At 40.8% G+C, this 23,060-nt stretch overlaps 1 protein-coding gene across 3 annotated transcripts in view; it reads right to left on the minus strand.

Moving 5' to 3' along the window:
* The window catches only part of UGP2 (UDP-glucose pyrophosphorylase 2), a 40,424-nt gene extending 23,790 nt beyond the window's left edge, over positions 1 to 16,634 (minus strand). The window contains exons 1-3 of one of the 3 annotated variants that reach the window (XM_037896078.2): positions 16,309 to 16,634; positions 6,727 to 6,854; positions 5,062 to 5,169 (exon numbers count right to left, since the gene is read on the minus strand). In XM_037896078.2, coding sequence (XP_037752006.1) covers positions 5,062 to 5,169; positions 6,727 to 6,840 — 222 coding nt within the window. In that variant the 5' untranslated portion in view covers positions 6,841 to 6,854; positions 16,309 to 16,634. Of the gene's footprint in view, positions 1 to 5,061; positions 5,170 to 6,726; positions 6,855 to 14,719; positions 16,029 to 16,190 lie in introns of those variants that run through there. The other 2 variants (XM_037896076.2, XM_007062879.4) reach the window with 2 other exon arrangements.
* Positions 16,635 to 23,060: the final 6,426 nt, after the last annotated feature.

Consider the following 23,060-nt stretch of genomic DNA (forward strand, 5'->3'; position numbering starts at 1 on the left):
TCAGAATCACTGCTTCTCCCATCCTGTAAGTATGGCCTACATTCTGTGTTCCTAGATGTATTCATTTAGCCATATTAAAACTTATATTGTTTGCTTGCATCCAGATCTCTCCATATCAGTGATCTGTCCTCTTCATTATTTACCGCTTCCCCCAATTTGTGTGTGATCTCCAAACTTTATCAGTAATAATTTTATGTTTTCTTCCAGGTCATTGATAAAAATATTAAACAGCATAGGGCAAAGAACTGATACCTGCAGGACCCCACTAGAAACACACCTGTTCAGTGGTGGTACTCCATTCACAATTATATTTAGAGACCTATCAGTTAGCCAGTTTTTAATCCATTTAATGTGTGCCATGTTAATTTTATATCATTCTAGTTTTTAATCAATGTCATGTGGTACCAACTAAAATGCCTTACAGAAGTCTAAGTCTGTTACATCAACATTATTACCTTTATCAACAAAACTTGTAATCTTATAAAAAAAATCAAGTTACTTCAACAAGATCTATTTTCTATAAACCCATGTTGATTGGCATTAATTATATTACCCTCCTTTAATTCTTTATTATTCAAGTCCCATATCAGCCACTCCTTTATCTTGCTCAGGATTGATGTCAGATTGACAGTTCTCTAACTACCCAGTTGTCCCATATATACTCTTTATATACTGGCACAACATTCACTGTCTTTCAGTCTTCAGGAACTTCCTGGTGACTTACTGGAAGAAAAAAAAAATTAACTGTCTAGTGAGTTCCTGAATCAGCTCTTTGAAAACTCTTGGATACAAGTTTTCCAGACCTGCAGATTTAAAAATGTCCAACTTTAGTAGCTGCTGTTTAACATCTTCCTAAAATACTTGTGGAATGGAGACAGTTGTTCCCGCTCTCCAAACAGAGAACAGAAATGTATGGAACACTTTGCTTTTCTCCTCTATTATTGATAATTTTACCATTTCTATCAGTAATGAACCAATACCATAGCTGAGATTCTTTTTGTTCCTTATACACTTAAACTCCGTGTTATACTTAACTCTGCTGGCCATAGATTTCTCATGTCCCTTTGCTTCCCTTATCAATTCTCAGCTTCTGATTTATATTCATTACTCACTACTTCCCCTTTCTTCCATTTGTTTGTTTTTATAGCGGCCTTCATTTGCACTCTAAGCCACATTGATGTTTTAACCAATATGGCTGTCTTCCTTGATTGTGTTTTTTTGGCATCTAGTAAAGTGTTCTTAAACAATTTCCAGTTATTCATATTTATCGGATTTAAATTCTTCCTCTTAGCTGATTTAGCTCATAGTTGTTTCCAGCTTTGTGAAATTGGCCATATTAAAGCACAAAGTACATATAACTGGTCTGCACTTCATTCTATTTGCACATTAAAAATATGATCAGGTCACAACCACTTGTACCTACTATAAATTTTTAGTTCTGTGTTCAGTTCCTCTTTCTCGGTCAAGATAAGGTGTAATGTAGAATTCCTCTGTGTTGGATACAATACTTTTTGAGTTAGGAAACTATCATCTATAATATTTAGAAATTTCAAGGATGTTTTAGTACCAGCAACATGAGGCATCCAGCACAGATCACTCAAATTGAAGTCCCCCATAATCGTGTAGCTTTTTTTCCCTTCACATTGTAAATAGGTGAGTAAGGAGCCAATCACCCTTTCTCTATTGTGATTTGGTGGTCTGACCTCCACTAACACATCTTGTGCTTTATCTGTTAGGACACTGATCCATAAGCATTCAAGAATCGCTTTCTTCTGAGTTATCAGTGACTTGGAAACTCATAATGCCACCTTTGACAGAGAGCCACTCCCCCTCTCCTTTTTTCCCATCCAATCCTTCCTAAATAGATTACCATTGATTTTAACATTCCAATCACAGGAACTATCCCACCAGGTTTCAACAACAACAACTAGATCAAATTTATGCTCACAGATCAGCGATTCCAATTCTTCTTGTTTGTTACCCAGGCTCCTAGCACTGGCACATAAGAAATTATTTGATTGCCTCTCCATGTCCTCTGGTTCCTTAATTAATTTAGTTCTCAATATCTTGATTTTGTGCTGACAGCTCATATCTTCCCTTTGTTTACTGTCCCCTTTTGTTATTACTTTAAGGCCCTCCTATTACTACTACTTTAATTTGGGACTTGTACACATTACCTAAGGGACAAAGCCATGAGTGACAGAACTCCAGCCATAAAGATATCAGATCTCAGCAATCATGCTTTGGACAAACTTAGAGTTCAGCTTTACACACATTATTAATATGCGGTTACGATTAGAATATTAACTGACAATATCGGTGCAGGTAACTGTCACATGACAGATTAGATATTCAATATGTCACAAGCTGTAAAAGCTTGAGCTCTCCTTTGTTGTGACAGCAATTGGGTTTTGAGCCTTTAATACCAAACTTAAGGCAAGATACTTTTATACACACAATTTTTATAAGATTTTTTCCTTGGATACAAATAGAAAATGAATTTCAAGGGGTAACATGAGGCAGTTTTACCATCATTCATATGCAATAAAAAATATTGGAATGAAGCTATAAGCTTCATGCAAGCTCCAAACAAACCTGATGGAGAAAATAAAGCTGTTTATTACAGCAATAAGGTACAACTATTATACCATGACACCAGAGACAAATTTAACTAAGAATAATTATGTAGTAGTAGGAACAGGGAAGGAGGATTTTTTCCCCCTAAAAATTGTTTGTTTACCTCAATGGTATTTGTAAAGTAAGTAGTGTAGTTTGATTCAGAGTTCATGGTAGGTAAGGGGATAACAGCTATGGTTTTTGAGCAAGGCACCTGAATAATCTAAGTGGCATAATGATGCAGAGCTATGGAATGAAACAATTTAAAAAAAAAGTGATCATAGGTCATATGGACAGGCTGTATGGCTGAAGGATGTTTAGTCACCAGGTGAAGAACCAGCGAAGCAGAAGACACGTGAGATACTCATTTCCCTCCCCCAACATAGCCCTTCTTTCAGCCACAAGCTAAAATGACCCTTCTATTTGTGCTTTGAGAACAGACACTGAAATTTATATCATAGCCCTCCAACTGCTAAATATTAATCAGCAATGACTAAGATATTGCTGAATTAACATTTTATTTTATAACTGCCTCCAGAAGTCATACCAGACCCAAACTGAAGAATAATCATACTGGTACTGGCCTCTGCACTGTATACAGCTATTTTTCTACAGTACTGGTATCTGGGGCAATACTGGAGGTACATTCTTCTCCCACCAGAGAGACTTCACACAAAGTAGGACAGAGTCTCCTAGACTTTAAGGCCAGAAGGGACCATTGAGATCATCTAGTCTGACCCCCTCCACACTACAGGCCACAGAACCTCACCCACCCACACCTGTAATAGACCCATAGCCTCTGGCTGAGTTACTGAAGTCCTCAAATCATGAAAATAAATTTTAAAGTTAAGATTTGGAAGAAACGTAGGGCTCGTCTACACTTAAAATGCTGTAGTGACGCAGCTGCACTGCTGTAGCACTTCAGTGAAGACACTACCTATGCCAACGGGAGACGTTCTCCCACTGGCATAGGTACGCTAGCTCCCTGAGAGGCAGTAACTAAGTTGACAGGAGAATTCTCCCATTGATCTAGTGCCGTCTATACCGGGGTTAAGTCCGTTTAACTGCGTCCCTTAGGTGGGTGGATTTTTCACACCCCTGAGCAACGTCGTTATACTGACCTAATTTCCTAGTGTAGACCAGACCTGAGACTCACTAAAAAGGTATACCTACACTGCAAAGTTGTCAACAAAACCTGTGTCTTTCACGGGTACTTAACACAACACGCCCCCCGCCCCCGCAAAAGACAAAAGTTTTGCCGACGCAAGTGGCAGTGTGAACGCGCCTTTGTCGGCAGGCCAACAAAGCTAACGCCGCTCGCAGGGCTGGAAGTATTTTGTTGGCAGACGTGCCGACAGAGTACCGACAAAGAACGTTTACACACGCTGACTTTTAGCGACCAGGCTTGTCGCTAAAAGCTGCGTAACGTAGACAAGCCCCAAGACGTCATCATTTTTCACCACACTTTGGACAGCAGCTTCAGCATCTATTCTGCAGGCAGCTGAACAGCCTGCTTTTCAGTTGCAAAGTGAATCTTTAATTCAATCACTGCTGACAAATAGCATAGGGGCAAACAATGCCAGTCAACTCATGAGGATACTAACATCTCGTGACTGCAATTCAGTTTTAATAGACCAGGTTACTGTTCCGGGAGAACAAAAATTCTCGCATTTATAACTAAAGGTTAGATGTGTAAACAGCCAAGAAAGAGCCTAGGGCCACAGATGAATTGATTAAAAACAGGGTTTGGTTCAGTGAACAATGCTTACCTTTATAGAAAGGCTTCTGGAGAAAATCTACTGTTTTTTTGTTGCACCCTCTCACTTCAAAAGTTAATTTTTTCCCCCACTTTATACAATACTGCAGGGAAATTGTACTCTTTAAACAACATTAACTATATTCCTAATTCTTTGATTTTATATAAACTAAACTACTGTAAAGCAGAAAAAGTTTTGAGCTATAAAATCCAGGCCACTTACCATATATCTCTTTCAAAATATTTAGTAAAAACTGATGGTCAGAGACAATCTCATCTGGGATTTGCAACATGTTTTCATTTGGGGAAGGGGTGGGATGGAGACTCTAGATGCCCTACATACTCCCAACATAACAAATTACCTTTCATTGCAAAGCATCAGATTAAACACAAAAGTTATATTTATTACCATTTTCTTTAGGCAATGGACAAGTCAACAGAATAATACTAGGGGAGAACTTATGTACATATGTTAAGCAGGACCTTATTCATGATGTTCATGAATATGTACAACATAGACCCATGTTTTAGTTCTCTCTGCAATAAAGATTTATTTAAATTGTTATTCCACTTTACCTTAAACAAACACAGCAATTATTTGCTTTGTATTGTTGACAATATATTTCAGTGCAAGCAGTGATTACTAATTTTAAGATCCCATTGGCTGTTGTCATTTTATTGCAACTTACAGAGTCTTCTGGAGGTCTCTGAATCTTCCCCCAGTCCACAGAAGGTCCCTTTTCTTGCAAGAATCTGTGGAATAGCTTCTTAAACCCTTCGAGGTCTTTTTTAGTGTGCTACAAGAGGGAGAGAGTGGATGAGTTTTAGAAATAATGGTATTTTGTGTTTACATATTTTATCACAAAAGCATTTTACAAACCTGATGTACAATCTGTTCATAAGAATCATTCATCCAACATTTAAATGCAGCCAACTTTGGGGTGAAACAGAGCAACACTGCATAACACCTTAGGACAGGAACCACAGAACACCTTATCCCTGAAACTGCAGGGAGAATTTAGGTGGGGAAAAAATGACCAAAGTTTTCAAACCTAAGTGCCTACAGTGCAGGTCCTAAATAAGTACTAAATCTCACTAAGTTAATGGTTCTGAGTATCTACAGCTCCCACCAAAAAAATCAGGACACTTATTTGAAAATGTTGGCAAATACATAATTACCTAAATTAAGTTTGACCAGGACCTTAAGGTATAATGTTCCTATTCCTTTGAGCATGTAGGATCTTTAATAACCAGAAATGGTGAAAAGTTCAGTAATAAGTCAGAGGCAAGTGCAACCCTCTGAATCACCAGCATCACTTCCTTCAATAACCTAAGTTTTCTTGGAAGTTGCTCCTCCACATAGGGTCCAGGCCTAACCCTACTCTTTTCAAGATTACACAGAATCACAGCACATTCTAAAAGTAGGAATTATATTAGTCTGAGTACATAACTGCAGTCATATACCAAGCATATTGTCCTTACACTGAAGATCCATTTAAAAAAAAAAAAAACTTGAGAGGGAAAGACTACAAAGTCATCCTCAGAAATTTCAGAGAACAGTCAACTTTGTGTGTGTCTTGCTAAAATTTTCAGTTTCGGTCAAATTGTTAAAACAATCGCTGAATAAAAAGGTGTTCACGTTGACTACTTTGTCACATTTCAACAGCTTGACTGTTACTCTACTTCTGTTCTCTCCTAAAATTGGCTCCGTTTTTAAAAAATTCAGAGTAAATTCAGGTGCTCTTCCAAGCACCATGAGAAGTGATTAAATTCTCTAAACTAAGTGAACATTTTATGTTCTTGGACATGTTGATGTGGACTATTATAAACATTTACATATTTTTATAATTTCAGTTTCAATTTGATTGGGGAGGGAAAACATTACAACTTGAACACCTTCACTTTTTCGAATTCTTCATATTTTTTCAATTGAAATTTAAGTTTTATATACAGTATGGAACCACTAGCAATTAGACTATTGGTTAGTTTATGTAGTGTATGATTTTCAAAATTTAGCAGAGAGGGAGTCTTATTTTTGTATCCGTTGAAGACATGCTTTTTCAAACTGTGGAGCAGGAGAGGGGGAAAAAGGTGTGGAGAAACAGGTTTTATTTGTGAACGTTTCCAGCTACCAATTCAATAATTCATTAGCTTGGTGGCCAAAAACCTTGAGTACTAGTCCGCCACATTCAACCCTTAAACTAAGAATCCTCTCTCTTCTCCTTCTTCCTATTTTGTACCATCTCTTCCCTATTATGTATTTTGGCCAGTCTCTCTCTCTCTCTACAAAATTAATTTAAACAAGAGAAGTTATATAGAGGCATTTTCAGAGTTAAATTTTTTGTAGTCCTTACCTCTAGCTCATTCTGAGGTGCAGTTGCAAGTATTTTGTCAAGTTCTACTTTCATTGAATATTCCAGTTCTTGTCGAATGACTTCTTGAAACTGGGATGTGCCAGCTTGAGACATTGCTTTTCTGTAATCTTTTTTAAAAAGATAAGAAAGAAGTTGAAGGGTGGGAAAAATCATACCCTCACTAAACTCCAAGCAACTTGTTTAATGCATCTAAAAGCAGCAATGCTGTAGACATCTTTAAAAAATATATATATATATAATCCAGACTTGTTTTGTTGCTGTATTAGTGTACCCAGAAAAATACAAGTGGCCCATCAAAAATCTCTTATGTATAAATACCAAGTAGTTTGGAAGAGAACAAAAAGGCATAGAAAAGCAAGAATAATTTCAAGAAATAAAATTGTGGAAGACCCACAATCTAGATACAAATTTCTGTGAAGAGAAACTTGGACTCAGTCAACTGCATCATGATATTGTACTAGAATAGCAAAGAAAATATAATAATGCTCTTCAGCAATACATGTTTGTTTTCCACAGTGTGCATTTAATAAAGACTAACCTGTCTGACCAAAAATAAAAAAATATGTTGTAGTAATCTAGACAGTAAACTTTCAGGCTGTCCTCAGTTAGTCAGTTCCAAGTATCTGTCTACATAACCTGTCTTTATCATGAGCATTTTCATACTGTAATATGTTACTAAGCAACCTAAAGAAATAGTTTGCCTATCACTTCAGCATGCACTTTGCTGCTGAAAGCTGATCATTATTCATATTTACAGAGAAATAAATGATCAATAAGGTCTGCAAATATTGATCCATAGTATGTCAAAGGGTAAATCAGAAAATAGTTACTGCCACTTTTTTCCCCCCTTCACTGTTACCAAAGTAAGCATCTTGGACATGAGTATAATCTCAGAAAAGTCTGTTTAATTTAATTTCTGCGGATTCCCTTAAGCAACCACTTCTCTGTAACAGAGAAAAACTATTGCCAAATATAACTGGGATTTAGAAACATCCTGAACAGTTGTTTAAGGAGGAATAGGAAAAAGCTGCTTCAAATGAAGTGAGTTGTATTTACAAAGATTATTTAGAGAGGAAGCGGTGCTTAAAAGAAAAGCTTATATAGACTAGTCATTAAAATAAAATATTCCACTGAAATATTTTTGTAATAATGCAAGAGGCACATTTATTTTAATAGTGAAATTGTTTATACAACTCTAAACTGTGTCAGAATTCAGTGACTGTGTAATTACAACTTGGAAGCTCATAGTAGCCATTTTCCTGACTGCACTGTCTTGCAGGTAGGAAAAAAAAAAAGAGTGCTGCAATGCACATACTGTGGTGCAACATGGGGGAAATGTAAGTCCAGGACACCTGCTACAATTCCTAATCACTAAAAACAAACATTTAATTTTATAGAAAAAGAATAAAATAGCCTTTTAGAACCTATTAACTACATTTTCCCCTTTTTAATAATTTTCAAATGTGCATGCAGCTCTTCTTTTAAAAGGAATTCTAGTATTTATTCCTACAATAAAATAATTGTCTACCAGTTTATTACTTTTTTAAAAACAACTGAAAGTGTTATTTTTTCATTCGCAGTTTGAGTTGATGTAGCAGGTTCCTTTACAGAAGCTTAAGCAGCATCCCAAGATGCAACACACTTTGTAAGTGTTTGTAGTCTTTGATACATGTTGTAACATGTGTCTCCAAATTCAGCAACAACTTTAGGACCCAATCTGTACAAATCAGGATCCCATATATCACGTATCAGAAGAAACAATGCAATTACCACATTCCCAAAACAGAGTACTGTTCTTGTGAAATACTAACTACGTTTAAAAAAGCAAGTTAACTTACCCAACCTTATCCTTATGTTAGAAAACCTTGTTAATTCACATTGAATGGGAGACCCATTGCAAGTCACTGAGTATTACGACTTTGCACATAAGGGAATAAAACAAATTTTGTGACTGATTTATTTGTGATAATACTTCTAATCAGTGTTTTGTAATATATTACTAAAATGTAATTACTCTTACAGAATGAGACCTCACTAAAGTACTAGGCTATTAAATTTTTTGCTGAAAAGTTAGGTCAAGCTGTTGCTTTGTGCATGTGTGACCTATGAAATGCGGAGATTAGCAGAGTCCTGACTACACAGCCTTTCTTCATTCTAACTCTAAGCACCCAGAATCACTGACTTTGAAGGCCTTGTCTTCATACACTAAATTTATTTAAAAAAAAAAAAAACCACACATTTAAATCCGAATATAGATGACACTGGTTGTAGTTTTAGCATGTTAGCTGGTCAAGGTAAAACCCAGGCTTTACTCAAGCAGCAAGTAAGTGCCAAAATCACAACTTGGCTTATCCACATTAGAATTTTAATGTGTGGTAGTGTTTTGGGGTGGAGGGTGGAAGGCAGAAGGGGTTAAGCGCACACATAGTCCAAAATTATTATACTTTTAAACAAAAAAGTTATGGAAGTGGAAAAGTTATTTTTGAAAATTTAGCCTATTAATAGTCTTGTCAAAACAGAAAAAAGGCCACAGTATGTTTTGTTGAAAAGACAAATACATGTAGGTCCAAAACTGGATCCAACTTAGAATCATAGAATATCAGGGTTGGAAGGGTCCTCAGGAGGTCATCTAGTCCAACCCCCTGCTCAAAGCAGGGCCAATCCCCAATTTTTGCCCCAGATCCCTAAATGGCCCCCTCAAGGATTGAATTCACAACCCTGGGTTTAGCAGGCCAATGCTCAAACCATTGAGCTATCCCTCCCCCCTGTTATTGAAGTTAAACAAGTCTGGTAAGAAATTACAGGTGAAATGGCAAGGACTCCTAAAGAGTGCAGAGTTATAAGAGAAATAGTTGTGTGAATTTCAGCTCCATTCCATTAACATTAAGCTATAAGTGAAAGCTGAGATTTTTGTCAATACGTGGTCTTTTTAAAGCAATGTATATATGTTTAATGCAGCATCAACAAGATTTTTTTTTTTTTTGGTAATCGGTGCATAGAGATGTATAAGTGCACGTGTTTAAGGGAAACATATGTAATTATTCATTCAGATGAAGACCAGCCTTTATGTTGGACTACATATGTGTTTAAATGCTTTGCTGAATAAAAGCCATAACTCTATTTTCCGCCAAATGGTCTGTAAAAGTTTATTACCCTGTGTTATTTAATCAAAAATAATGGAATTATCAAAAGAATGTTGTTTAAATGTACAATATGACAAAATAAAAGAACGCCTTCACATTCTACTGCTTTAAGTATTTAATTGCAAGCCACAAGATTTCTCTCATTGTTACTAAGGAAGTTTAAGAGCCTAACAGGATTTAGCATGAGCAGGAGAAAGCCATAATTTCCTATGCTTCTAAGACGGGGTAGGCAACCTATGGCACGCGTGCCAAAGGCAGCACGCAAGCTGATTTTCAGTGGCACTCACACTGCCCGGGTCCTGCCCACTGGTCCGGGGGCTCTGCATTTTAATTTAATTTTAAATGAAGCTTCTTAAACATTTTAAAAACCTTATTTACTTTACATACAATAATAGTTTAGTTATATATTAGACTTATAGAAAGAGACCTTCTAAAAATGTTAATGTTTTACTGGCACGCGAAACCTTAAATTAGAGTGAATAAATGAAGACTCAGCACACCACTTCTGAAAGGTTGCCAACCCCTGCTCTAAGACCTTCCCACAAAGAGAATTACATTCATGTGTCTGCAACACCACTGCCCAAAGCAGAGTGAAATAAACACACTGCTTGTCAGTTTCATGTTGCTGCTCATGCCAGAAAACTGGGGGGAGGGAAGGAAGGAGGGAGACCTACTGTTGCTAATTGCTACCATATTTCATGATCTTGTCTTTTTGTTCTGTGTTTGTACAGCACCTAGCACAAGGGAGTCCTTGCCCATGACTAGGGCTCCTAAGAGCTACTGCAATACAAATAAATAACCCATTTTCTTTGGTATATAACTGTTCATTTCCAACTTTAACTTCTATAAAGCTAGAGCCCTAATCATGCAAACACATACAAGAGTAACTCTACATATAAGTAGATCATCACAGGGTTACTCCTGTGATTCAAGTTACTCACCTATTGATGCCTCAATCCTGCAGGCATATGGCCTAATCTAATCCAACACTAAACCCAAGCAATTGTTAAATTTACCAGCCCAGGCTCATGGCTGCTCCCCCATATTGATAACAGTGACAGAGAAAAATAATTTTACTTGCCTATCTAAACATAGTTAATAGCCACAGATAAAAAATTTTCAGGACTATAATGAAAGGTAATCACCATAAAATGAGTTGCATAAAATGAGATTGCACACAAAAGCACCTGATAATTGCAAAAGCAATCTATCAAGACTACATTATCAGATGTCCCAATTACAAATAAACACAAGAGGGAAAAGAATTCTTGTCTTCCAAGTCATCTGCAGCTACCTCATACTTTAGCGGGCATGCTCTGTTTAAACAGTTGTCTGAGGTCAGACTGGGGTGAGATTAAAAAGTGAATGACTGTTCACAGGAGTGGTCAATGTAGAAAATGAGTGACGCAGTATGAAAGTCACCGTAAGGGTTTGGAGTTTCAGAGAAAACTAAGTTTTGACGGTTAACTGGCTGAGATCTTATTTTATTAAAATTTTTTAGTTATGATACAGCATAAAGCTCACCCCCAAATACCTCCTGCATGAATGAGTGGCCTTTTATCGTGCAAATTAGTAAAAGTGGTTGAAAGGTGGAGAGTCCCAACTCAAGGCGTATTTATCCCTAATTCCTAGTATATTTTTAATCTTTGTTGTTTTCATTTGTGATCCTTTTCAGCAACCCCCAAATGTAACTATTGCATGTAATGACAGTTATTTTAACTGCCAAGAAACCTTGTATGTGCTACAGACCAAAAAAGTAGTTTAGACATTGACACTTGCCTAAACCTTAGTGATAAATTAGGCAAAAATAGTAAACAATAGGTTTTATTACCCTGCCAAAAATCAGAATAAAGACACACACTCATTTAGGAAATAGTTTGGACTAAAATTCCAGTCCAATCTCAACACTAACTACTCTTTATATTGGAAAGCCTGTCACTAGTGCCTGTTTGTTTAGTTTTTTAAAGGTTCACAATTCAGCCAAAAAAGAGAATGTTTACAGTGGCTTGGAACTTGGCATACAATGTCCCAGGAGGAAACCATGGTTCAAGAAACTTGTTGTGGCTAATATCTACTTTTAAGAATCTTTTAAATCCGTTTGGTGTTATGAATTTAGATGATTGCTTGTTCAGATTATGCACAGTGAAGGCTGTCCATCAGGGTGGATTTGATTTAAATCACTAGTCAGGAAGACTAGATTTAATCATGAATTTCTACATAAAAGTGCATTCTTGTTGGTTGTTGTAAGCTTAATACATATTCTTCACAACTCAGAGAAAAATGAGATAGATGAGACCCAAACTGGGTCTCTTTTACAGCCTGCTGCTACTATTGGTTTTCCCTTCTAGTGAGAGAATGGTATAGTAAATCTCAAATCAATGAAGGCTACACTCCGAAAGACCTCAAGACTCCTGGAATATGCTGCTCAATTTCACTTTTGTTTCTATTGCCTGTCCCTCCCTTCTCACATTTATCTCCAGACTTCTTCTCCTTGTCCAGATCTATTCCACCCCCAACAATCTTCTATTCATTAAACTTTTTGAAACTTTGCACTTTTAGAGAGGTAAGGGATTGACTCTGTGTACACTAATTTGCAGAGGGACAATAGGGTTGAGGTCTGTTATTTCTCACCTCTATATATTTATTTTAAAACATTTTTGCTCTTAACAAGCATGTTATCTCTGGAGACACAAATCCACGTTTGAGAACTGCAAAACTAAGCATCTCTGATGGTATCTTCTAGACTTAGCACTGAGTCTCATTGGGTAGATAGAAAAATTAACCTAAATAATCTATACAGAAGCCCCTGGAACCCCATAAGATTGGGTCCCTAATCCATGAACTACTGGAACTCATTTACAAAACTTTTCTTAAACATTACATGAATATATTGTCTCATATTATAGAATTAGAATTTATAATCCCTATTCCATTGTGAAATATCTTTGAGCTATAATGTATCTTTCTTTAGATATGCTTTTTGAGGAAAAAACCTTTTATCAAAAAAATCCAATTTAAATTAAAAGAAATCAGATTTTTTTTTCCACCCTGCTGTCCATGTGAATTAAGTAAAGAACAACTAAACCTCAAAAGCACTCTCAGGAGTTCAGGGCACTCTTTATCTCATAGGATGAGATTTTAATAATGTGCATTTTCTAATATAGTAAAATAACCTTGTATTAGTTCATTCCATTTTTTGAAAAGCCTTCCATATCCACCCACTCCTCACAACCATTTTCTTTGATTTTCTTTTTTATATTGCTAAAAATAACATGTGTTTTAAGGATGTAAGTGGACATTCCACCCATTATAAGATATATGAAGCCATTCTGCTCAGGCTAATACTCTATGTTCACGAGCTAAGAAGCAGTTTTGCTATTAACATATAGCCAGTTTAGATTTTAAGCTTAGACACAAAGATTTCTAAGCCTAGTGCTGATATTATCATAGTGAAAAAATATTTGACATTAGCAGCGCAGACTAAATTTCCACGTGTTTTAATATTGATTTAAACAGCAGAAAAAAAAATTTTAAATAAGCATTTGTTTAGATTATCAAATTCTAGGCAAATAGTTTTTGAAACCTGTTTATAGAATTAGAGAGGTTTCTAAAGTTATCAGTTTCATAAATGATACCACTTTTCTACAAGATGGCCATCTCCAGCAGTAGGCTGAGAAATGTCAATTGTAATTTTAAGACACTTTTTTAAAAAGAGTATGAGTGGCACCTTAGAGACTAACCAATTTATTTGAGCATAAGCTTTAGTGAGCTGTAGCTTATGAAAGCTTATGCTCAAATAAACTGGTTAGTCTCTAAGGTGCCACTAGTACTCCTTTTCTTTTCGCAAATACAGACTAACACGGCTGCTACTCTGAAACCTTTTAAAAAGAGATACATTTTGCAGTTTATTAATGGTGAAAAGTGGCTTATCACAGTAATTCTCAGACTGCTGACTTGAGGAAAATGACTGTAGGTTCCCCCCTTTAATTCACCACATTCTGCTCAGATGTCACAGGGTGACTGCAAACAGTAGATCCATTTACATAGTAAGTGTTCTGCAATGCCTAGGCACACATGCAGAGTTAATAAGACTTGTTTTCAAAGCCAATTTTTTTACTCAGTCTTCCGTACAACACATTTATACATACATACAGAAGACAGGGTTATCACTGCTACCTTTACTATAGGAGGCTTATTTTGTTGACAGGCCTGAATTTGCTATGTACTTAAAGCACAGACATGCGATTTGTTTTTATTTTCAAAAATCTTCTTAAGAATCAGTTCAAGGGAGGAAAAAATGCAACAGCAATGCGAAGTAATTTCGCCTCCTGAAGTGACCTCTCCCGATCTAACCCCTTGTTTCGCAATAAATGAATCTGAAACTGACAAACCACGTATCCGCAAAGAGCGAGGAGACGGCCAGAGCCTACCCGAACCTCCCAAAAGGGAGAACAGACACACAAGCTCAATAAATAAATGAAGGGGAGACATTTGAGCATTGCGATACTCCTCCGTGGAGCTCAGATCTCGTCTGTTATTCACTACAGATACAGCGGCAGCTGCCTCAACTCGGTTTGACTGTCGCTGCAGTAAAACGGAAAAGAAACATACACAGATAAGCGAGCCCAGCCAGGACATATTGGCCGGCTCCTATCGTCAAATTTAGCAACCACCAAAATCTTGCAAAGGGTAACTCTACAACCGATCAAACTGACGCGTCCAAGCCCCCACCAACTATGCTGCCAGGACTACAGGGAGCTATTGAAAAAATAAATCAGCCAACATACAGAGCTGAAGCTGCTCAGAAAAATAAAAACACACCCACTTACCTTGTGCAAGTGACATTTTTTCCGTTCTTTAATAAAATTAATATTTTCCTTTTATAAATAGAGAATTTACCAAAATTACACTATCAACGACAGGAGAGGCAATTTTCCCCGTCGCCCCCTCGCGTAGAAGACGTTTCCCTGTCTGGTTTAGTCAACCAGTTATACAGTATCAATAATTTAAAAAGGTATTTAATCACTCCCTTGGGGGAAGAAAACTCCCACCAGAGAAGCCGCCCACACACTCAAAAAGAAAATTAATAAAGGAACCGGGGGGGATTTTTCCTCCGCTCGGTTCCTCCCAGCTTCTTCCTACACTTGTCCCCTGCAATATATGGCTCTTAGTCTTGGAAAACTGCTTAAAGGTAAACGCACAAGAATTTAAATTTCATCAATGAGAGAGGCGGATCTAAAAGCCTCTCCGCTTCAGCACCCCGCCCCCCGGGGGCAGGACTGCAGCAGGAATGGGGCGGCCGCCGGCTCAGGCTGTTGCTTTCGCACTGCCCCCGCCCCCGCCCCCCGGGGACTCACTACAGCCTCCTTCCAATAGCAGGTTCCCCAGGAAATCCCCAGCAAACAGCAGCAGCTGCTCCTGAGTCCACCAAGGAACCCGCCCCGCCCCTTCCCGTTCAACCAACCCCCACCCCAGGCTAGCGAGAGGGCTCCTTCCATTTACTAGCCGGATTCCCCGCCTGTCCCCACGCCCCCCTATGCTGCTGTGTGGGGCTGCTAGTGGCTGATGGGTCTGTGACTCCTTCGCAGCCCATAGTTTCAGTGAAACCGGAGCGGGCGGCGGCTGGGCCCGGCCTTTCCTTTGCCCTAAAGGGCAGGGAGGGGAGAGGAGAGGGGGGCTCACGTATCACACTTGGCTTGGCCCATGCATCTCCTCAGCTGTCCCCCCACAACCCCTCCCCCACAGCCGCCCGCTGCAGGGGCAGAACAGTGGGGTGGCTTCCTCAGCCAGGCCCCCTTCCTGCCAGCTTCCTGGGGCGGGGGAGCAGACAGAGCCAGGGCTGGGTCCCCACAGCTAGGAAGAGAAGGAAAGGGGTGGGGGGGGGGGTAGCCGCAGCCCCTCCCCCCCAGCTGTGGGGGGAAGGAGAAGCGTGCCTGGCCCCTGGCCCGCCTTAACACGCCCCCCCGCCCGCCCGCCCGCCCCAGGTCTGTACGGCTCCCGCTAACTCCACCTCCCCAGCCCGGCAGGGAGGAGCGCGCTGCGGCGAAGGCCACACCCGGAAACCGCAGCGCGGCGGCGGGCCGGGGGAGGCAGCCGGGGACACTCTCGGGGCAGCCTCTCCCGGGTCCCCCGACGCTGGCGATGGGGACGGACCCTCCCCCGCCAGGATTACGTCACGTGTCTCCCGGCCAGCTAACCCCCCCCCTCGCCATGCCGCGGGCTCCCAGCGCGGCGCCCCCGACAGTGACCCAGGAGCCGGGGCGAGGTGCAGCAGCCCCGAAGCCAGCCCGAGATACGCACCTCGTTGCGGCACAGCCGCGCGGGGCGGGGGCTAACGCTCAGCCTATGGCGACTCCCTGAGGGGTGTATTGCACAAGAGGGGTTCTCGCTCCCGGGTGGGGGGGCGTCACGCACTCACTTCGCTCCGGGCGCCGCCGCCAAGCGGAAGTGCCGCCTCCGGGTCCGGCCCAGGCAGGCCACAGGCCGCGTCGGCCGCCAATCAGCGCGCGGGGCGATGGCGGGGGCCCGCCGCGCGCACGAGCCGCCGCTGTACCTGGCAGGAGCGGGTGTGTCCCGCCGCGAGCGAGGGGCCCCGGCGCAGCCAGCGCGAGCCGGATTGTGCGTCTCGCGCGCCAGCAGCTGAAGCCGGCGGGGCTGGGGTGGGAGAGGCAGGACAGGGCGAAACACCGGCTGGGAGGCGGGGGTTTGAGAAGCGGGTGTCGCACGAGCCATCCCCGCCACGGCTCGTGAATTGAGGAGGGCCAGCAAGGGCCGCACCTGGGCGTGTGCGGGGGTGGGGGGCACAGCCGCAGTCACTGAGCCAGATTCATTAATGGGGGCTCGTGACAGCAATGAGGGATAGGGTAGCAAGTGGTGACAGTTCACAGGGGCGGAGTAAATGATCCGATGAGTATCAACAAAGTTCTCTGTAGCCTCCTGTTTCAAGATTTAACGTTTCTAATGTAAGTAATTTATGGGCCTTAACAGCCCACCATCCGGGTTGCCCCATATGTAAGTTTCTTGGGCATTGCATTTGTCATAAATATAAAGGGAGGGGTAACAACGTTCCTGTATACAGTGCTATAAAATCCCTCCTGGCCAGAGGCCCAATATCCTTTTACCTGTAAAGGGTTAAGAAGTTCAGGTAACCTGGCTGGCACCTGACCAAAAGGAAAAATAAGGGGACAAGATACTTTCAAATCTGGGGGAGGAAGGGGGGAGGCTTTTGTCTGTCTGTTCTGTGTGCTTGCTGGAGAGAGATCAAGAAAGCAAGCAATCCAGTTCCATTAGAATTAGTAAGTACCAGCAAGGAAATGCTTTAGTTTACTTTTTTTTGGCTTGTGATTTTCTCTGTGCTGAGAGGAAGGTGTATGCCTGGTTTTCTTTTTGTAATTTTAAAGTTTTTTAATCCTCTGTGTTTTAAATCTGATTGCCCTGTGAGATTAGCTTCCCTTCTAATTTTACAGAGGTGCTTCTTTTACCTTTTTTCTTCCTAATAAAGTTCTGTTTCTTTTAAGAGCCTGACTGATTTCTCTATTGTCCTAAGACCCAGGGGTTTGGGTCTGTGATCACTTTGTAACCAATTGGTTAGGATATTATTCTCAAGCCTCCCCAGGAAATAGGGTGTAAGGGCTTGGGGGGATATTTTGGGGGAATAGGAACTCCAAGTGGTCCTTTCCCTGATTCTTTTTTAAATCGCTTGGTAGTGGCAGTGTACCCTCCAAGGGCAAAGAGTTTGTGCCTTGGGGAAGTTTTACCCTAAGCTGGTAGAAATAAGCTTGGGGGGGTCTTTCATGCAGGTCCCCACATCTGTACCCTTGAGTTCAGAGTGGGGAGGGAACCCTGACAGCATTGCTCTATCCCCAGCTTGCATCACTGTGTGAGATGTTGCTTTTGCAAATCATAATTGCATTGCAACAGAGCATCACCATCTTTCAATGGGATCTTTGCCCGAGGAAGGGTTCCGTGTTGGAGCCAGAGTTTGTATGACTTGAGAGTGAATGCATCGATGCAATAAATGAATATTCATATTGACAAATGCTATATGTAGGACCAAGTCTGATGACTTTTGAGGTGTCATGTGGGATCACTAAGAGTTTGAGAAGTTCTGGTCCAACAAGGTAAACCACCTGGAGTTATCCTGGACAACCACACCATTAGTTAGCCATAACTCTGTATTCTGAATGATTTATCAACTTAGTTCAACAAAAAAATTAGGTGTATAGGAATAGCTTTATCTGTAGCTTTATCTATATTATGTATCATCACTGGAGGAATTTACATCATCTGCAAAAGAATGAACTAACGGGACCTATTGTTACACGGGCAGGGGAGTAGCGGATTTTTTATCTAATGTGATAAAGTCCTGTGCTATTCCAGCATTGCTGCTTATGTAGGACCTGTCTAGTAATAGTTCTTGTCTGCAGTGTCTAGAACATCTTCACCACACAATGTTTCATAGCACCCTTTGGGTAGTCATTCTGCCAATTAGTGGTAGAATATCTGTGTGCTTGGCGGTACTAAAACTTGTTCCAACCAATATCTCCCTTTGTAATGGCATATGCAGGAGACTTTATCAAAGGTCCAGTAGAATAATTAACTTGCATCTATCATTGATAAAGATCTTGGGGCCAAAACCGTGGCTCTTGGTTATCTGTAATAAAGGTAACATAATAGAGCATATGCTTTCCGTGGCAGAGGAAGTCTATATTTTAACCATCTCTCCACTCTTACCAAATAATTCAACTATATTGGATATGTATATAAATAATTGAGACTACTAGCTCTTATTTTTCTGATATCTGCAGTTTAAAGGAAGAAACATCTGCCTGCAAGTACACTACCAATCAACTATTTCATTACAAGAGATCCACAAATCTGGTGTCAGAGTAACAGCCGTGTTAGTCTGTATTCGCAAAAAGAAAAGGAGTACTTGTGGCACCTTAGAGACTAACCAATTTATATGAGCATAAGCTTTCGTGAGCTACAGCTCACTTCATCGATGAAGTGAGCTGTAGCTCACAAAAGCTTATGCTCAAATAAATTTGTTAGTCTCTAAGGTGCCATAAGTACTCCTTTCTTTTTACAAACCTGGTGCTTTCTCACTTTTATAAAATGATGAATCTTGAAACTCAGGTTACAGAAAATGTAATACAAGTTAAAGAAATCATATCTACATCAATCCAGTTTTCTGCTGTCTGTCATTTTTAGGTCTTATTTTAAAAGCAGTTATACATTTGGTTCTTAGACTGAGAGGAAGCATAAAAGAACACAAGCTAGATTTTCAAGTGTTATGAATCAGCATAGCTCCATGGCCCACAGTATTCACTAATGAAATCCCCAGTTTAGAAGTTCACCTCCACCCTGTATACGTGAAGTGTTTTGAAACACCTGTTTCAATCCATGTAGTAAATAATATACCTGTATAAAAATGCAACACAGAAGTTTAACTTTTTGATAGTTAAAGTGTGAAACACTTATAGGGGAACTTGAATATAGACTTCTGATGCTGTAATTATATACAGAGGTAGTATGTGTAGGTGCTGTGTTTTATACGTTTGTTCTGATTTCTGTAAAAATTTAACTGCAAACTAAAAAAATTAATTAATCAGCCTTACGTGTCATTTGTACCCACTAACCAACTTCTGGGAGCTGTTCTACACAGAAATACTTTTAATTGTTAAATATTTAGTTTGTTTCCTGTGCAATCCTTCTAGCATTCCTTGGTTTGCTAAATCTGTCCCAGAATATAACATTCTATTACAGGGATGGGCAAACTACAGCCTGTGGGCCGGATCCGGTCCCTCAGGGCTTTGGATCCGGCCTGCGGGATTACCACCTCATGGCGCCGCGGGGCCTGCGCCACTCCCAGAAGCAGCCAGCGCCACGTCCCTGTGGCCCTCCTGCACCCCAACCCCCTGCCCTGAGCCCCCTGCTGCACACCGCACCCCTCCTGCACCCTAACCCCCGCCACACCCCTCCTGCACCCCAACCCCCTGCCCTGAGCCCCTTCCTGCACTCCGTACCCCTCCCTGCACCACTTCCCTGAGCCCCCTCCCACACTCTGCACCCCAACCTCCTTCTCTGAGCCCCCTCGTACAGTCCTCACCCCTCCTCTGCCCCAACCTCTTTTCCTGAGCTCCTTCCTGCACAGCGCATCTCCTCCCGCACCTTAATCCCTGCCCCAGCCCTATATTCATGGCCCTTCAAGCAATTTCCCCACCCCGATGTGCCCCTTGGGCCAAAAAGTTTGCCCACCCCTGTTCTATTACATCACAGATACAATTTACATAATATGAAAATCTAAAAAATAATTGCAATTTTTATTTGATTTGTTCATGTGATATGACAAAGACTTAAGTTTATCTTAAATTAGTTTTAAGATATACATGAAGCAATAGACCTCATCCAATGTCTACTGGAATCCATGGAAAGACTCCCACTGACCATTGGATCAGTCCCAGTATGTTTCTTATATTAGTACACCCTCATTCATGGATAAAACTATTCCTTTCACTCCCACAGTGAGTTGCAATAAAACGTGGTATTGTGATGTAACAAAATTATGTACTCTGAGATCTCTAAGATATCTTTAGCAAACTAGGGAGTACCAAAAAGATGATTTTTTTTTAAATTGTAAAGTTAGGCCTAATGTAATTCTTTGTTGAATACACCCCCATACACAGATGCTTGTGCTCAATTCAAATTGCACTAATCTTTGCAGTTCACCTTTAAGATTTTGACCATTATTAATAGCAGAACAATCAGCATTTACACTGTTCATAACATACAACACTGGAAAGATGTCTCACGGTTGCAAAACTAAATTGTACTGTGTGAGTGGACTTTCCGTTGCATATCTTACAATGGTTTGTGTCACAACTAATATTTAACTTCTAGAGTGCATATTTCATAGCCATTGCTTATAAATTTTTTTGTGGAGCAGCTGCAATTGTTATATAAAGATGTAGAGTATGGCTGCAGAAAACAAAAGTCATCTCCGTTTTGCAAGGCAGGTTTCTTGACTGCAGGGTGCTGTATGCTTCAGTTAATGCCAGGCTCTGGTGGTTGTTGTGAATTACATAATGTTTAAATAAAAAATAACTTAGTTATTTTAATACAAGCTCATCAGATTTTATTGTGAAGAACACAGTTGCAGGAGTGGATGGATTTCAGAGCAACCATGAAGAGCTTTCACAGCAATTCCAGACACCTGGACTGTATGAATAAAACCCACACAAATGGACAGCCTGAAACCACCACCACCAGAATTATGGTTGAGGGCAATATGGGGGAATTTAAACATTGCAGATGTTCTTATATTTGGTTGCAGAGGATGCAGACAAAGTGCATAGTGGTATGAAAGTGGCTCTGTTAACTGTAGTAATGTATAGGCCCTAGATATTTGTAATAACTTTCAGCTCTCATCTGTCTTGTTTTTGATGGGGACCTACCATATTTTGAAGATTACTGCGTACCTTGAAAAAATGAAACCTATTAGTACGGGTTGGGTGAAACCTTGTTGAAGTTGGTGGATGTTGCTGCCTTTAATTGTTTCTTCATGTAGACCCTGAATGACTTTCCTTTATGTATAGGAGTACCACCCAAAACACAGGCACATAGCAAAGCTTGAGTACAAGTTAAACTGTGCGGCTCAAGGGGTTTTGCTGCAGATGGGTAGAGCAAATGTGGGAGGTACGGCTCTGATTGGTGGAATTGTGCCTAAGACAAAAGGCAGAAAGCCCAGAGAAGCTGAGAGGTAAGGCAGCAGTGGTAGGGTGGCTCTGAGAAAAAGCTAAGAGCTTTTGGGCTGGGTGCTGCCTAATTGGAGTTTGGAGTTGTGGGCACTGAAAGTCTCTTGTTTGATTCCTACTGTATTCTGGAAAACAGGAGTTTGTATATTCTTTGTAAATAAGCAGGATTGTCTCAAAGATGAGGTACTCCAGCAATTTTTCCTCTTAATGAAAACAACGTGGCAATGACACTAATACTGACTAACCACTTGGGCCAAACCAAGAAAGATTCCTCGTCCACACCAGAGTGAAAATGCACATTCAACTACATGTTACAGACTAGAATCTCCAGAGCCAGTTTTTCAAGTTTTGCTTCTTTAAGGTATTTCCTGAGTAGAGACAATGAAATGATGTGCTGCAGTGATAGGAGGATACATAAGCATTGGCTAAGAGATTGTGAGATGACTGCAGTTTTGTGGGGCTTTTTCTAAAAAAGACCAGGCACAATTGCAAGTGCAAGCTTTAAGTGAGGAGGGCAATCAATCTCGTGTATAGGCTCTTATCACACAGCAGAGTATGAAGGATGGGCATGAGAAGAAAACCTGAAGAAATCAGGCATTGCAAGAAAGGGCACAAAAGCTTGTAAGGGCATGCCTACACTTGCAGATGTAGAGCGCTGTGAGTTAAACTCACCTTCGGAGAGTGCAGTAGGGAAAGCGCTGCAGTCTGTCCACACTGACAGCTGACAGCACACTGACATGGCCACATTTGCAGGACTTGCAGTGGCATTGGGAGCAGTGCATTATGGGCAGCTATCCCAGCATGCAAGTGACTGCAATCTGCTTTTCAAATGGGGGGGGGGGGGGGTGGAGTGTGACAGGGAGTGTGTTGTGTGTATGGAGGGGAGAGAGAGAGTGGGGTTTTGGGGTGTTGAGAGTGTGTCAGCATGCTGTCTTGTAAGTTCAGACCCCCCTTCCCCACACCTCTTACTCACAGCAAACAGTAAATGTTTGCTTTTTCTCTGAGCTGATAAGCAGCCGGAGCTTTGAAAGGGCATTTCCGCATTCCTGCAGCCGATTTCACAACGACAAGAGTGGCCACTTGACTTAAGAGGATTATGGGACGTTTCCAGAGGCTGATCAGAGTGCAGTAAAGCAACACCTCGTTCACACTGGTGCTGCGGCGCTCCAGCGGGGGTGCAGCAAACGTTATTCCACTCGCCGAGGTGGAGTACCAGCAGCTCTGTAGCCGCAGAGTCAGAGCACTCTACGTTCCTTGCCAGTGTGGACGGGTAGTGAGCTAGTGCACCCGGGGCTCCTTTATTGCGCTGTAACTCGCAAGTGTAGCCAAGCCCTAAGGCCTTGTCTACACTACCACTTTACAGCGCTGAAACTTTCTTGCTGAGGGGTGTGAAAAAACACCCCCCTGAGTGATGCAA

The sequence above is a fragment of the Chelonia mydas genome, chromosome 3 (genome assembly GCF_015237465.2).
Source record: "Chelonia mydas isolate rCheMyd1 chromosome 3, rCheMyd1.pri.v2, whole genome shotgun sequence".
Lineage (NCBI taxonomy): Eukaryota > Metazoa > Chordata > Testudines > Cheloniidae > Chelonia > Chelonia mydas.